The sequence below is a fragment of the Neophocaena asiaeorientalis genome, unplaced genomic scaffold (genome assembly GCF_003031525.2).
Source record: "Neophocaena asiaeorientalis asiaeorientalis breed wild unplaced genomic scaffold, Neophocaena_asiaeorientalis_V1.1 scaffold166, whole genome shotgun sequence".
Lineage (NCBI taxonomy): Eukaryota > Metazoa > Chordata > Mammalia > Artiodactyla > Phocoenidae > Neophocaena > Neophocaena asiaeorientalis.
In genome coordinates this window covers 79,255-97,078 of record NW_020174933.1, presented here as the reverse complement: position 1 = coordinate 97,078, position 17,824 = coordinate 79,255, and the positions used below count along the sequence as shown (strand labels likewise).

General features: G+C 38.2%; 1 protein-coding gene across 2 annotated transcripts in view; it reads left to right on the top strand.

Annotated features, from left to right (window-relative positions):
- Nucleotides 1-15,361, top strand: part of ZNF37A (zinc finger protein 37A) — a 67,554-nt gene extending 52,193 nt beyond the window's left edge. For both annotated transcript variants that reach the window (XM_024761435.1, XM_024761434.1), the window contains one exon: nucleotides 10,614-15,361. In XM_024761435.1, the coding sequence (XP_024617203.1) occupies nucleotides 10,614-12,064 (1,451 nt within the window). In that variant the 3' untranslated portion in view covers nucleotides 12,065-15,361. The remainder of the gene's footprint in view (nucleotides 1-10,613) is intronic.
- The last annotated feature ends 2,463 nt before the right edge of the window (nucleotides 15,362-17,824 follow it).

The window sequence follows — 17,824 nt, the reverse complement described above, 5'->3', positions numbered from 1 at the left end:
TCACTGAATCGTGCAGTGTCTCCCCAGTGTCACTCTTATACACAAATGGTATCCTTTTTTTACAGATGTTTAAGTGTTCAAGTAAATAAAGTTTTGTATATGCATACACCTATATAGCCGTTGTCAAGGTGAGCATATGGAACATTTTTTTAGCACCCCAGAAGGCTCCCTGGTGTCCTCCTCCCAGTAAATAACATCTCCCCCTTCTATTATCATAGATCAAGTTTGCCTGTTTTTCACTTCAGATAACTGTAGTCATACAGTAGGTACTATGTATATATGTGCACTATGTATATACATACACACAATATGTAAATGTGTGTATATACTATGTGTGTGTGTAGTGTCTGCCGCCTTTGGATCAGTACTATGTCTGTGAGATATATATGTCATATACATTAGTAGTTTGTTTATTGCTTTATATTGCTGTGCAGTGTTCCATCGTGACTATCCCAGAATTTATCTGTCCATTCTATTATTGAAATATAATTGGGGTACATATTTGAAACATACTTGTTTTAAAATATATTTATTTTGAATTTGGGGGTATTTGAAAAATGGTGTTATATTTTTTAATTGAAGTATAGTTGATTTACAATATTATATTAGTTTCAGGTATACAACAGTGATTCAATATTTTTACAGATTATACTCCATTATAAGTTATTACAAGATAATGGCTGTAATTCCCTGTGCTGTACAATATATCCTTGTTGCATATCTATTTTACACATAGTAGTTTGTATCTGTTAAACCAAACACCTAATTTGTCCCTCCACCCTTCAGTCTCCCCTTCAGTAACCATGTTTGTTTTCTGTATCTGTGAATCTGTTTCTGTTTTGCATATACATTCATTTGCATTATCTTTTTAAATTCTATATGTAATTGATACTGTACAGTATTTGTCTTTTTCTGGCTTATTTCACTAAGCATGATATCCTCTAGGTCCATCCACATTCCTGCAAATGACAGAATTTATTTTTTTTTATGACTGAGTACTCTTCTGTTGTGTGTGTGTATATATGTGTGTGTGTGTATATAATTTTCTTTATCCAGTTGTCTGTCAGTGGGCACCTATGTTGCTTCCGTGTCTTGGTTATTGTAAATGCTGCTGCGAACACTGGGGTGCATGTATCCTTTAAAATTAGTGTTTTCGTTTTCTCCGGATATACACCCAGGAGCATTATCTGCAAATAGTGACAGTTATACCTCTTCCCTTCCAATTTGGATACCTTTTATTTTTTCTTTGTGTCTGTGGTTGCTGTGGATAGGACTTCTGATACCGTGTTTAAATAGAAGTGGCGATAGTCTGCATCTTTGTCTTGTTCCTGGAAATAACAGGAAGGCTTTCAGCTTTTCACCATTGAGTATGATGTTGGCTATGGGTTTGTCATAAATGGCCTTTATTATGTTGAGATATGCTCCCTCTATACCCACTGTGATGCGAGTTTTTATCGTGAATGAATGTTGAATTTGGTCAAATCCTTTTTCTGTGTCTAGAAGAAGCATTTTTTCTTTCATTAATGTGGTGTATCACATTGATTTGCGGATATTGATCCATCCTTGCATCCCTTGAATAAATCTACCCACTTGATCATGGCATATGATCCTTTTTATATAATGTTGAATTTGGTTTGCTAATGTTTTATTGAGGATTTCTGTATCTATTTTCCTCAGAGATATTGGTCTGTACTTGTGTCTGGTTTTGGTATCAGGGTAATTGTCACCTTGTAGACTGAATTTGGGAGTGTTCCATTCTCTTCAGTTTTTTCAAACAGTTTGAGAAGGGTAGGTATTAGTAGTTTGTTATGTGTTTGGTAGAATTCCCCTGTGAGCCACCCAGTCCTGGACCTTTGTTTGCTGGGAGTTTTATTAGAAAAACAAACTATTGTGGGTTTTTGATTTGTAGTTATCATGTGGTTCATATATGTTGACCTAGAACTGTATTTATTTTAAACTTATAGTCATTTAAATTCAGGCACATTCTAGAAGATCTACATTCCCCCCCGTTTTGGTTTTTAACATATTTTACATCTTCATGTCTATCTCTTAACTGTTTATTGTAGTTACAGTTTATTTTTACAAATGTTGTCTTTTAACTTTCACAGTAGCTTATTTTAGTGGTTGATCTACAGCCTTTACTATATTTTTGCCTTTTCTGGTGGGATTTTCTCCATCCTATAGTTTCTTATTTCTTGTTGTACCTTCCTCCCACCTTTTTTCACTTAAGGAAGATCCTTTAACACTTCTTATAAGGTCAGTTTAGTATTGATGACTGTTATAGTTTTTGCTTGTCTGAGAAGTTCTTTATCTCTTCTTCAATTCTGAATGATAATCTTGCTGGGTGGAGTATCCTATGTTGGAAGGTTTTCCCTTTTAACACTTTAAATATCTCATGCCACTCCCTTCTGGCCTGAAAAATTTCTGCAGACAAATCAGCTGATACCCTTATTGGGGTTTCTTATACGTGACTCTTTCTTGCTGCCTTTAGAATTCTCTTTATCTTTAATGTTTGCCATTTTAATTATGATATGTCTTGGTGTAAGTCTCTTTGGGTTTTTCTTGTTTGGGACCCTCTGTGCTTCCTGGACCTGAATATCTATTCTTTAGGTTCAGGGTTTTGAGCCATAATTTCATCAAATATGTTTTCTACCTGTGTTTTCTTTCTTCTCCTTCTGGTACCCCTATAATGAGAGCATTAGTATGCTTGATGTTGTCCCAGTGGTCCTTTATAAACTATCCTTCTTTTTTTAAGTTTTTCTTTTTGCTAATCTCATTAGATTGCCATTATTTTATCTTCCAGATCACTTCTCCATCCTTCTATATCACCTATTCTGCTGTTAATTCCATCTAGTGTATTTTTCATTTCACTAATTGTGTTTTTCACCTCCAAGTGTTTTTTTTCTGTTTTCTAGTTCCTTGTTAAAATTCTTACTGTGTTCATATATTCTTTTCACTAGTTCATTTATCATGCTTATTACTAATGCTTTACAATCTTTAGTAAATTATATCTGTTTCATTAGTTGATTTTGTTAGGGTTTTCTTCTTGTTCTTTTGTTTGAAACAAATTCCTTTGTCTTCTCATTTTTCTTAACTTTCTCTGTCTTTGTGAAATTAGGGGAAACAGTTACCTATCCTGGTCTTGGAGTGGTGTCCTTGGGTGGGTCCCTATATGGTCTATGTGTGCCCAGTGGCAGGGTATTCTGGCACCTACACCTTGCTGAGGGCTAGGGCTGGAGGTGGAGGGGCTAGAAGCCAGGTGTCAGCCAGGGCTCCTCCTATGCTCAGTGGTCGACACTGCGTCCCAGGGCCAGGGCCGGTGTCAGGTCTTAAGTTAGTGGAGCAGAAGCCTGGAGGGTTGGGTCAGAGCTGGTTCCGTTCCCCAGAAGGTTGGAGCAAGAGGGACTGGCGTGTGTGCCCAGTGCGAGCCAGGGTGCGCTCTGTGCTTGTCCTGGCACACAAGTCAGTGTTCTAGGACACTCCTGATCTGCTGCTCCTCCCTGCACTGGTAGTGGCCCCCCCCCCCATACCATTCAGATGTAGTGTCAGGTCCAACCTAGCTCCATGCCCCAAACTGCGTAGGCTCCTCAGTAGCAACAGCCTTTGCCCTACTGGGGAGCTGCACTGTGGAGCAAGAGGGGCTGGAGCGGGTGCTTTGTGTGGGCTGGGGCACGTGCTGTGTCAGTTGCAGGAACCAGCCCAATTTCTGCAGTCTGCTTCCTCTGCCTGTTCCCTGAGCAAGCAAGCACGTGTGTGCACTTCAAGAGCAGAGTCCAAGTTTCTCACAGCTCCCCACACTGCAGGTCCCACTGGTCTTCATACCAGCCAAGAGGCCTTATCTTCCTGGTGTTGGACCCCAGGGCTAGGCTGCCCAATAAGGGGTTGGACCTGCTTCCCCTCCCCCACCCCCTGCAGGGAGGATCTTTGACCCTCCTTTTCTGTGTTCCCTCCTAGGGCACAGGTCCTGAACTGATTGTTTCTCTTCCCTTCCTTCCCAACTCTGTGAATCTTCTTTATAGCCTTAGTTGTGTAAGAGTCTTTCTGCCAGTCTCCAGATTGTTTTCAGTGAGACCTGCTCCAAAATAGATGGTTCCTGGGGGGAGGTGAGCTAAGCGTCTTCTACCGCTGCCATCTTGATTTCCTCTTCTGTAAGTATTCTTGTGTATGTCTTTTGGAGGACCTAAACTCTTATTTTTGTCAGATGTAGAGCCAGAAATAGCTTTAGTAATATTTAAACTGTTTTCCAATTTAAACTGTTTTCCAAAGTAATATTTAAACTGTTTTCCACCAGCTATGTAAGAGTTCCAGTTACATTACATCCTTCTGAGAACTTGATAGTCAGTCTAATTAATTTTATCCATTCTAGTCACTGTGGTGTGTTACTAAGTTTTAATTTCCATTTCTCTGATGACTAATGATGTTGAGCATCTTTTCATATGTTTGTTGCTTATTTGGATATCTCCTTTAGTGAAGTGATTATTCAGGTCATTTACTTTTTTTATATTACTAGGTTGTTGGTCTCTTAATGATTTAGAAGTGTTTAACAATATATTCTGGGTATGAACCTTTTGTCAAATTTCATGTATTGAAAAGTATCTTCTCAGTTACATCTTATCACTTCCTTAATGATATCTTCTGATAAACAGAAGCTTATTAAAAAGACTGTCCTTCCTTCCACTGAATTGTGGTGATCTGTTTTTTTTTTGCAATTCACCTTTATTCCCCCCCTTTTTTTTTTTTTACAACTATGTAACTAGAACCCAAGTTTGTGGATGAAGAGATAACCATGACAGACGGGACCCTTAGAGAATGAAGGGAGTTCAGTCAGACATCCAGAGTTAACACACTGTGTTCCCCAATGTTGGAGGTTTGCTGTAGAGCTGGGCAGTTTTAAACAGTTGACGTTTCTATGTTTGGGCAGCCTAAGAGTGCTTGTATGATAATCATACAAGATGGTGAGGTGGGCATGGTCCCCAATTACTTATTACCTCTTTTCACATGGTGGAGCTAAGTGAAACTGTTAAAAAATGTTTCTCCAGCTTTTAAAAATACAAAGAATGATTTCCAGAATTCCCCAGGAAGTAAGAACCGTTCCTTTTGAGCTGAAGAACGTATTGCATTTTCTACTTCACTGCAGAGATACTTCCTACTCTAAAATACCATCATCTTTTCATCCACATACAAATTGTGGAACAGAGGGGAACTGGGGCCAGGCATGGAATATGAAGAGGAATAATTTCACATCAGGTGGGCTGGAAGCCAATAGCTGAGTTTTTTAAAAAAATTTTTTATTGGAGTATAGTTGATTAACAATGTGGTGTTAGTTTCAGGTATACAGCAAAGTGAATCAGTTTAAAAAATATATATGTATCCATTCTTTTTCAGATTCTTCTCCCATATAGCTTATTACAGAATATTGAGTAGAGTTCCTTGTGCTGTAAGGTAGGTCCTTATTATCTACATAGTAGTGTGTCTATGTCAATCCCAATTTCCTAATTTATCACTTGCCCCCATATTTCCCCTTTGGTAACCATAGGTTTGATGTCAAGATCTGTGAATCTCTTTCTGTTCTGCAAATAAGTTCATCCATTTCATTTTTAAATTAGATTCCACATATAAGTGATATCATATGATATTTGTCTTTCTCCTTCTGACTTACTTGGCTTAGTATATGATAATCTCTAGGTCCATCCATGTTGCTGCAAATGGCATTATTTCATTCCTTTTTATGGCTAATATTCCATGGTATATATATGTACCACATCTTCTTTATCCATTCCTCTGTTGATGGATGTTTATGTTGCTTTCATCTGTTTGGTATTGTAAATAGTACTGCTGTGAACATGGCCGGGGCAGGGTGTGTGTGTGTATCTTTTCGAAGTATGGTTTTCTCTAAGTATATGCCCAGTAGTGGGATTGCTGGGTCGTAGAGTAGTTCTATTTGTAGTTTTTTAAGGAACCTCCATACTGTTCTCCATAGTGGCTGTATCAATTCACATTCCCACCAACAGTGCAAGAGGTCCCTTTTCTCCACACACTCTCCAGAATTTATTGTTTCTAGATTTTTTTGATAGCCACTCTGACCAGTGTGAGGTGATACCTCATTGTGGTTTTTGATTTGCATTTCTCTAATGATTAGTGATGTTAAGCATCCTTTCATGTGTTTGTTGGCAATCTGTGTATCTTCTGTGGAGAGATGTCTGTTTAGGTGTTCTGCCCATTTTTGGATTGGGTTGTTTTTTTGATATGGAGCTGCATGAGCTGCTTGTAAATTTTGGAGATTAATCCTTTGCCAGTTGCTTCGTTTGCAAATACTTTCTCCCATCGTGAGGGTTGTCTTTTGGTCTTGTTTACAGGTTTCCTTTGCTGTGCAAAAGCTTTTAAGTTTCATTAGGTCCTGTTTATTTCTGTTATTATTTTCATTACTCTAGGAGATGTATCAAAAAAGATCTTGCTGTGCTTTATGTCAGAGCACGTTCTGCCTATGTTTTCCTCTAAGAGTTTTATAGCATCCGGCCTTGCATGTGAATCGCGGTTTTAGCTTTGTCATCTATCAGGTGATCACATATGTATGTTTCTGGGCTTTCTTTACTGTTCCATTGACTGATTTATCCATCTTTATGACAATACCACACTGTCTTTTATTATAATATTATAAGTCTTGACATCTGGCAGAGTTAGCCTTCTAGGTTTGCTGTTTTCTTCAAGATTCTTGGGTATTCTACAGCATGAATGTTGCCAAGAACATCTTTAGTCTACAGAATGTATTAAAATGATATCTATGTTTTTAGACATTCTGGACAATTCTATACTGTTATAGGTCTTTTGTATTTTCATTAACAAGGTGATTCTAAAATTTAATTTCCACAAATATAAACACACCTGTTAGGACGTTATTTGGGATTGTGTCACTCCTTTGGGGGAGAACTGACATCCTGACCATGGTATACCTCTACTTAGGTCTTTAAATTCTCAGTTGAGCAGTTTTGCCGATTTTTCTTTAAATATATTCCTAAATATTTTATATTATTTTTGTCTTTATACTAGCATTAAACAATTATAGAAAAAACAGTACAAATAGTATATAGAAAAAGTTTATGTTTGCACATTTACCTTGTATCCTGCAACCTTGCTGATGAATTCACTTTTTCTGGTAGTTGTTCTGTAGATTTGTAAAAATTTTCTATGTAAACAGTTCTGTCACTTATGAATACAGACTTTTTTGCCTTTTGTACTGGCATTCCTAGCCAGTAGAGTGTTGTACAGAAGTTCTGACCTCAGGCAGACACTGTTCAGTATGTTACCATTAATTTTGACATTAAGGATTTCTGTAAATGCCCTTTATCATTTTAAGGAAGTTCTCTTCTATTCCTTGAGTTTTTCTGTGTGTATTCTGTAGCTGGCCTTTGCTGTAATCTTTCCAGGTTTGCGGTTGAAGACTGTCCTATTTTTGTAAGATGAGTTGAGCATTGTTTCATGATGATTTTTCAAGATTGAAAATTCAAAAAGCCATTTCAGCCTGAAGTTATTTTTATGCAGCTTTAAATTTTTTAACTTGATTAATCTCATAAATACATGTAGTTTAGTTTCTGGAAGAGATGGTGAAATATTATTTACTTAAAACCAAATAACAACTGTGTAGTTCCAACATACCTTAATATCTTACTCTTGGTGCAGTGAGACAGAAGCTAGGTGTCCTACACATACACACAAAGTTGGTATTGCAGGTGAAGAACACTGATAAAATGAATCTGGGCTTGCTCCTGTAGAAGGGAGAGGTAGCTGTCCCACTCTTTTAAAAGGAGAAAGAAAAACCTTTGCTCCTTTGGGGAGGATTCTGAATTCTTTCTTTAACCTTTTGGTATATAACTTTCTTCAGGGGAAAAAAAAGACCACTGTCTCCAGCTTCACACCTAGGATGTCATCAGGGCTCCCAGGTTTCAGCACCTGCACTGAAATGTAAATCTCTCTAGAGTTCTACCCTTAATAATTACTCTCCTAATCTCATTCTTTGACCTTAGGTTCCAAGTTTCATTAACATTTGCTCACAAAGTAACATTATTTTCCAGAGTCCCACAGTGCTACTCATTTTACTTCTCCATAGGTGACTTCTGGCCAGTTTTTCTACATATGTGCTATTCCTCATTTTGTTTTAGCCTTTTAACAATGAAGGTCTGTGGTAGAAAGCCGGATAGTTTCCTCTTCAAATTCTTCTCTTGGCCTTTTGCATGGCCCAGCTGTACCCAGGTGCAGCAGGGTATACTAATATTTTGCCATCCATACAACTCTGGCCAGTCAGTTGAAGCTGATTTAAATGCCTTCCAGGCTGAGGCAGGATCATGTATCATTTCAGCTAAATTTAGGAACAAATTCCACACCTCTTTCTAGTGGAATAACAGCACTATAGGTAAAACTCCTCACAGACTGAGGGTCTGAGGTCTCTTTCTTACACTACCAGGTGTTTGTTTGCACAAATACACTACCAGGTGTTTGTTTGCACAAATACTTGAACATTTCTGATAACTATCCCTAGGTGCAAATCACACACACATTCTGATGTAGTAGCCACAAAATAACACAAAGCTGTTTTTTAAAAATTACCCTTGTGAGTGAGGTCAGCATCATGGCAGTTTGAGATATTCATTTTGTCACTCCCCTTCAACCTACAAATAGTAAAACATCTGTAACTCAAATCCTCTGCCCAACACACCAGGACACCAAAGAGTTCCATACATCAGTACATCTACAGGTAGGTGGATGAACACAGAGGAGACAGAACCAGGGGAACAGCAAGGAGTAGATGACAGTAGATGAAAATGAGCAATTTTATAGGGGATAAACAGCTGGGCTTACCCAAAGAAAACTATATTCATTCTAGATTTGTAAAATGATGGCTAAAAAATGTTTGTCTCAGTGATACTTTAAAAAAATTCAAAAAAAAAAAAAAAAAAAAAAAATATATATATATATATATATATATAGTCAGTTCTCAAGGGCTTAATTTCCCAAGTATACAAACAGCTCATACAACTCAACAACAAGATAACCCAATCAAAAAATGGGCAGAAGACCTAAATAGACGTTGCTCCAAAGAACACAAAGATGATGATGGTCAATAGGCACATGAAAAGATGCTCAACATCACTAATTATTAGAGAAACGCAAATCAAAACTACAATGAGGTACCACCTCACACTGGTCAGAGTGCCCATCATTAAAATGTCTACAAATAACAAATGCTGGAGAGGGTGTGGAGAAAACGGAACCCTCCTACACTGTTGGTGGGAATGTAAATTGATACAGCCACTATGGAGAACTCTATGGAGGTTCCTCAAAAAACTAAAAATAGAATTGCCATATGATCCCACAATCCCACTCCTAGGCATATATCCAGACAAAACTCTAAGATATATGCACCCCAATGTTCATAGCAGCACTATTTACAATAGCCAAGACATGGAAGCAACCTAAATGTCCACTGACAGAGGAATGGATAAAGAAGATGTGGTACATATATACAATGGGATCTTACTCAGCTATAAAAAAAAGAATGAAATAATACCATTTGCAACAACATGGATGGACCTAGAGATTATCATACTAAATGAAATAATTCAGAAAGAGAAAGACATATACCACATTATCACTTATATGTGGAATATAAAATATGACACAAACGAACTTATATATGAAACAGAAATAGACTCACAGATATAGAGTACAGACTGGTGGTTGCCAAGGGGGAGGGATGGAGTGGGTGTTTGGGAGTAGCAGATGTAAACTAGGATATACTAGGATATATATAAGAGTGGATAAACAACAAGGTCCTCCTGTACAGCACAGGGAACTAGATTTAATATCCTGTAATTATAATGGAAATGAATATGAAAATGTGTATATATATATAACTGAGTCACTTTTCTGTATACCAGAAACTAACAACATTGTAAATCAACTATACTTCAATAAAGTAAATTTTTGAATATATACTGTCAGTTCTGGGACATTAAACTCAAGGATATAGAATACTGTAGATAGTAGAGGAGTAAAAACAACCACACATAATCATAAGTTAAAGGTAAAAGAAATTTCTAGGACCAGGTTTAGAATTTTATTCCTTACGGTTTTCGTGGTATACAGAGATGTTGAAACATGGATATGAAAGCAGGATAAAACTGATACTAACTCAGGTGAAATCTGGGGGAAAGCCAGAAGGGATTGAAACAGGGTTTGATGGTCAGGAGAGGTCCACTGCTGACCAACTCTGATGTAATGAAGGGAACATACCATATCTACAATAGAGCTGTAAGTCTGAATCTGTGGCAAGAATGGCTTGTCTACTCATTGATTTGCTCTTTTGTTGCTTATTTTTATTCCTCATGAATCAGAGCTAGAAAAGAACTACTGTTCCTTTATGAGTTAAGGCTCTTAGAATATTGATTTCTTGCTGCTGGGTAGAATGGAAAAGAGAGAGAAGACTGGACATATACACTGTTGTCATATTCTAGGCATGGAAGAGATAAGACCTAAACTGATCAGCTCCCTGAAACCTAATGCTAATTATTTCCTCCAAATATCCTTGTGAACTAATCTTTCTTGTCACTCTATTTCAGAATTAATTGGTAGCAGTAGAAACTATTCAAGAAAGAAGTTTGATGAGTTTAACAAAGGTAGAAAATGGTTCCATGATGACAAGCATGAAGGAATTCACTCTGAAGAGAAACCTTATGAATATAATAAAAATGGGAATGGCCTCTGTCTTAATGAAGACTCTGTTCAGCCTCAAAAAATTCAAATTTTGGAGCAACCTTTTGAATACAGTGAATGTAGGAAAGCTTTCCATGAGAATTCACTCTTTGTTATACATAAGAATCCTTACACAGGACAGAACACCTGTGAATACACTGAATACAGAAAAACCTTCTGTGATATGTCATCTCTCTTTACTCATCAGAGAATACATCCAAAAGAGAATCATTATGAATTTAATGAATGTGGAGAAAATTTCTTTGAGGAATCCATTCTCTTTGAACATAATGTTCACCCTTTGAGCCAGAAGTCAGATCTCATTCCAATTCAGAGAAGCCACTCAATTGACAATATTATTGGATATAATGAATGTGGAAACTTTTTCAATGAAAAATTCGTCTTTGGCATACAACAGAGCATACAAACAGGAGAAAAACCCTATGAATGTCATGAATGTGGAAAAACCTTCAACAAGAAGTCAGCCCACACAAGACATCGGAGAACCCACACTGGGGAAAAATCCTGTGAATGTCATGAATGTGGGAAAACTTTCTGCAAGAATTCAGACCTCATTAAACATCAGAGAATTCATACAGGGGAGAAACCTTATGAATGTCAAGAATGTGGGAAATCTTTCAGTGAAAAGTCAACCCTCACCCAACATCACAGAACACACACAGGGGAGAAACCATATGAATGTCATGAATGTGGAAAATCCTTCTCATTTAAGTCAGTCCTTACTGTACATCAGAAAACACACACAGGGGAGAAGCCCTATGAATGCTATGAATGTGGGAAGGCCTTTCTCAGAAAATCAGACCTCATTAAACATCAAAGAACTCACACAGGAGAAAAACCTTATGAATGTAATGAATGTGGGAAATCCTTCTCTGAGAAGTCAACTCTCACTAAACATTTGAGAACTCACACAGGCGAGAAGCCCTATGAATGTACTGAATGTGGAAAATTTTTCTGCTACTACTCGGGTTTCACAGAACATCAGAGGAGACATACAGGAGAGAAACCTTTTGGATGTAATGAATGTGGGAAAAACTTCCGTCAGAAATCAGCCCTAATTGTTCATCAGAGAACTCACGTAAGACAGAAACCCTATGAATGTAATGAATGTGGAAAGTCATTCTGTGTGAAGTCAAAACTCACTGCACATCATAGAACACACACAGGGGAGAAACCCTATGAATGTAATGTTTGCAGGAAATCGTTCTATGTGAAGTCAAAACTTACTGTACATCAGAGAACACATTTGGGAAGAAACCCTATAAATATAATAAATGAGGGAAATCACTCTGGGTGAAGTCAAGAGTTTATATAACAAAGAACACAAAGCAGGGAGAAAAATCTGTTAAGATTTTGAGAACATCTTTGGTCTAAAGTCAGTTCTCGTAATACAGCAGAGAATTTACAGAGGGAAGAAAATAATATGAAGATATTCTGGACATAGGAAAACTTTCTACTGGAATTTGAACCATACAGTGTATCAGAAAGCTCAGAGTACAGAAAACCTATTGGTGAATGAATACAGGGAACCTTCTGCCCAAAGCCACACCTCACTAAACATCAGAGAAATCACACAGGGTAGAAACCTCTATCAGTATTCATAAAGATGACTTCATCCATAGGCCAGAGAAAATGCACAAACTATAGCAAGTTATAGGAAAGCATTTACTATGAGTTGGTGTTTTATGGGACTTGTGTGAAATGTTTGAAGTAGCATTTCAGTGGATATCAGATAGTAATTTAAGTGGGTAGAAGCTTTAGGTTAAACCTAAGCTTACCATACATCAGCAATTTTGAACTGAAGTGTCTGGCATTTAGGAAATGTGGAGAATGTTTGCATTTAGACATAGCATTTATACAATTTGGCCTATTGCTGGGTGTGCTATTCCTTCCAATTTAAGGTACTGGACATCAACTGGAACCAGGAGTTATAAGCAACTCACGTGTTTATTGCTGAGGCATATGGAAAACAAGGGAAGATTTTTTAGCAAGGGGACCCACCTGCAAGAAGATTTTCTGATGTCCAGGTAGAGAGAGAGAGAGATCCTTGTCTTGGTGATATACATAGGACAGGTGCTTGCCAGCAGGATTTCTGATTAATTGTGAGGCTGACTAATTTTGAGTGGCCTGTCCTGAAATGGTGGATCAAAGGGGCAATGTAGGTTACTTGAATGCAGCTACCTGGTGTAGTGGAAGTGGTATGAAATATAGGTAGTTTCTGCCTTACCAGTGTTTAACAGTTTGGCCAGATGCCATCCTGCTGTGAAGTGACTTACTGCAACCAACTTAACATGTTTCTTTAAAAAGCAGAACATTCATGTATAAACATATACACTGTTAAGTATGGAACTTTAAAAAGCACAAATAGATTTTACTACTGAGTAAGATACAGTAGTTTGCAGCAGACCAGTGCACTTAGTAAGAACAACTAGAAAAGCAGTTCACAAAAAGCATCTATTTACTTGCAAACTATTGCAGAAGCAAAGAGGGCTAGAATGGTAATATTCAAGAGAGGAGTGAATGACAGTATATGGGAAAATATAGCTGTTTTTCCTGGGAGCACTTGCCAATTCTGGCTACAGGGAGGAACCTGAATATTGAGCTTGGCTCAGGCAGAGGGCTATAGCTTGGTGGGGCAAGGGGGGTTAGGGTGCAGGGAGACCAGAAACCAGGGAATAGTGAACTTTGCCAGTCAAGGCTGGAGTGAAAAATTCTGAAACATGAGAGGCTTCAAACACATAGCCAGTTTCTCAGAATTTTGAGAATACTGACACAGGGCAGGAACTTGAAAATCTAATCTCAAAAACACAAGTAGATTTTCTTTTTCAGTACTGAGAAATAAATGAATAGAATTCAGGAACTGCCAGTAGGATGGGCCCCTGGCAAACATAGCATGCTATCAATAAAAGCACAAGGTCATACCAGAGGTAGATTGTACCTTACCCAAACTGCAAACAATCTGAGTCATATTTAAAAATCTACCAGAAAGAAAACTCATAGGAATAGATGGCTTCACTGCAGTTATTCTAAATATTAAAAAAAGACATAATACCAAACTTTTATAAACTTTTCCAGAGATAGGAAGATAGGAATTTTCCTGTTCACTTTATGAGGCCAGTACAACTTTGATACCAAAACCTTTAAGACATTTCAGGAAAGTAAAGTTATAGACCACTATCTTATGAATTTAGATACAAAATCCTAAAATTAAAAAAATTCCAGCCATATCAAAGGACAATATATCTTGACTAAATGATGTTTACTAGAGGAATCAAAGGATAGATTTAGTATTTCAAATTCAATCCATTTGGCCTTCTACTCCTCTCTCTCATTCTCCTTTCTCCCTTTGCACTTTGTAAATTTCTCTTCTGCCTTCCCTTCCTAGAGTTTAAGAGGCAGAATACGCCTGCCGTGAGGGATGAAAAAGGTGTTGTGGTGATGTGCCAACCTGCATCAAGAGTGCTGGGGGCAAATGGAAGAGATGGTTAGCATGGCTGAGATACTGGTAACATTGAGCAGATAAGTAAATGTGTTGAAGATGATGAGAGCCAGGTTCCTCACTGTTAGAAAAGGTATCTATAAAAATGGAAAGGGGGGAAGTTAGAAAACCACCTGGAGTGTTGGACTGGAATGATACTCATTTTAACTACACAGAAATAATTATAGTAATTGTGTGTGTGTTTGTGTGTATTTTATGGATCTGTCTGACAGCTCAGTAGCACTGAGCACACCAATTACCAGGTTATTAATTACTAAATACTATCCTCCCACCAAAAATGGAGCAGGTCTCTGGAGTGATAGCTTATTCCAAGTTAGAGATGGGGAGAAATATCTATCAGACAATAAGAAAATGTTCTAAGAATTATGGAAACATGTCAAAAGAACCACCTTGGACAGGTTCCAGTGGCCAAATTTGAGACAGTTTGAACATCAAAACAAATAACAATAGTATCATAAGTGACTTAAAAATGTGAATCCAATAATTTGTACAGATATAAATAAGTGAATAAATACATAGAGGAGGGAAAGCTTTCTTTATAAGCCAACTAATAAATGTAGGAGGAATAATGGCAATAGAAAAAACACTATTTGGCAACCATCATACTGGTGGTTGATTCAGTAAGTAGGTGCCAACATAGGTTAGAGTTTGTGGGTAGAAGTTTAATGAAGAACAGGTATTGGCATTATCTCCAAATATTTTGCCACAAAATACTAATCAACTACAAAGGTGATAATCGTGATTTTTATGATAAACCTGGCAGACACCAACATAATCAAGTGATCAAAGTTCACTTCACCAATGGTAGGACAGGTCAACATAATGTACTCCCTGGTGAGATGCTCTGAGAAGAGCCAACACATTTGTGCTGTATTCTTACCAAGAAAGCATAGCCAGAGTATGCTAATGCGGAAATATCAGATGAACCCCCTTGAAAGGTTATATTATAGAATGTAAAACCTGTATTTAAATTGTCAAGGACATAAAAGGAAAAGACTGGGAGACTGTTCCAGGTTGGACTAGACTGAAGATGTTTTAAAATAAAAACAAAAAGGAAAAATAGAATAGTTGGGACAATAAAGAGTGTGTAAATTCGATGGTAGTGTTTATTTCCAGACTTGGGTCCATAGGTAAGTAAGTGTTTTGTTTCAGGAAAATACACACTCAAGTACATAGGGGAAACGAAGTCTCGTGTCTGCAGGTTATTTTCAAATGCTTTAGAAAAAGAGTAATGAGTGTGTGTGTGTAGAGACAGAGTTCAAGTATGTGCTCAAGGGACAGATGGAGGAAATGCAGTGCACAGGGGGAAATCGGAATGCGTTTTTTCTACTAGTGACTTTAGTAAGTTTGAAATCATATCCAAGCAATACTTAAAAGTTTAAGTTCATTGATGTAGCCTACCACATTAGAAAAAAATAAGTTAAACCATATTAGTGTCTCAGTAGATATGGAAAACATTTGATAGAATTTTACACACATTCATGATTAAAAAACTACACTAGGAATAGAAGGAAACTTCATTAAAAACAAGTAAAAAGCTAATACACAACAAACATCAAACTAAGTAGACGAATACTGGAATATTTCTTCCTGATATTAATAATGGGACAAGGACCTCCCTGGTGGTGCAGTGGTTAAGAATCAGCCTGCCAGTGCAGGGGACATTGGTTCGAACCCTGGTCCAGGAAGATTGCCACATGCCACTGAGCAACTAAGCCTGCGTGCCACAACTACTGAAGCCCGCGTGCCTAGAGCCCGTGCTCCACAAGAGAAGCCACTGCAATGAGAAGCCCACACATCACAATGAAGAGTAGCCCCCACTTGCCACAACTAGAGAAAGCCCGCGCGCAGCAATGAAGACCCAATGCAGCCAAAAATAAATAAAATTTTAAAAATAATAATGAGACAAGAATGCTTGTTACTGCCACCACTACTATCTAACAGTGGACTGAAGGTTTTTAGCTAGGTCAGGTCAGTAAGGCCAAACAAAAATAAAAATAAGACCTAAAAACTGGGAAGACTGAAGTAAAACTCATTATTTGCAAGTAATACCACTGTTTACATTTTAAAAATCTATGGAAAAATTATTAGAAATATGTGAATTTAGCAAACTGGCTATATAAAAATTATACTTTTATGCATAAACAACCAATAGAAAAATTAAATGATGCCAGGAGAATTGCATCCTTCCTGGATAGGGTGGCAAAGAACAGATTTATTCTCCTGCCTGGCATAATTGGGGAAACGGGAAACAGAAAAATAAAGGAAATAATTATGTTCAAGTCACTGGACATACAACAGCCCTAAAACAGTTCCAGAAATCCAAAAAGTGCATCACAAAATTAAGAGAAGTTCAAAGACAAAAATAAATGAAAGGGTGTTAAGAATGACTGGTGGGGAGAAGACAAGATGGCAGAGTAGAAGGAAGTGAACTCACTCCTTACGGAACCATCAAAATCACAATGAACTGCTGAACAACCACTGCCAATAAATAAATAATGCTTGAACCTACTGAAAAAAAATACCCTACATCCAAAGACAAAGAAGAAGCAACCAAGAGACAGTAGGAGGAGCACAATCACAATAAAACCAAATCTCATATACGCCGGGTGGGCGACTCACAAACTCGAAAACAGTTATACCACAGTTCTCCCACAGGAGTGAAAGTTCTGAGCTCCCAGCCTGGGGGTCTGGCAACAGGAGGAGGAGCCCCCAGAGTCTGGCTTTGAAGGCCAGCGGGGTTTCATCACAGGAATTCCGCAGGACTGGGGTAAACAGAAACTCCACTCTTGGAGGACGCACAAAGGGTCTTGTGTGTACCAGGACCCAGGGGAAAAAGTGGTGACCTCATAAGAGACTGGGCTAGACTTACCTGCTAGTGTTGGAGGGTCTCCTGCAGAGGCAGGGTTTGCTGTGGCTCACTGCGGGGACAAGGACATTGGTGGCAGCAGTTCTGGCAAGTACTCACTGGCCTAAGCCCTCTTGGAGGCTGCCATTCTCACCAAGACCTGGCCCCACCCAACAGCCTACAGGCTCAGTGCTGGGACACCTCAGACCAAACAACCAACAGGGCAGGAACACAGCTCCACCTAACAGTAGACTGGCTGCTTAAAGTCCTCCTGAATAAACTGCTGCCTGATAAACACACCCCAACATGGCCCTGCCTACCAGAACGACAAGACCCAGTTCCACCCACCAGTGTGCAGGTACCAGTCCTTCCCACCAGGAAGCCTGCATAAGTCTCTTAGCCAGCCTCATCCACCAGGGGGCAGGTAGCAGAAGCCAGAAGGAACTACAACCCTGCAGCCTGCAGAATGGAAACTGCAATCACAGAAAATTAGACAAAATGAGACAGCGGAGGAATACGTCCCAGATGAAGGAACAAGTTACAACCCCAGAACACCACCTAAGTGAAGTGGAGATAGGCAATCTACCTGAAAAAGAATTCAGAGTAATGATAGTAAAGATGATCCAAGATCGGGGGGAAAAAATGGAGACACAGATGGAGAGGATACAAGAAATGTTTAACAAAAACCTAGAAGAACTAAAGAACATACA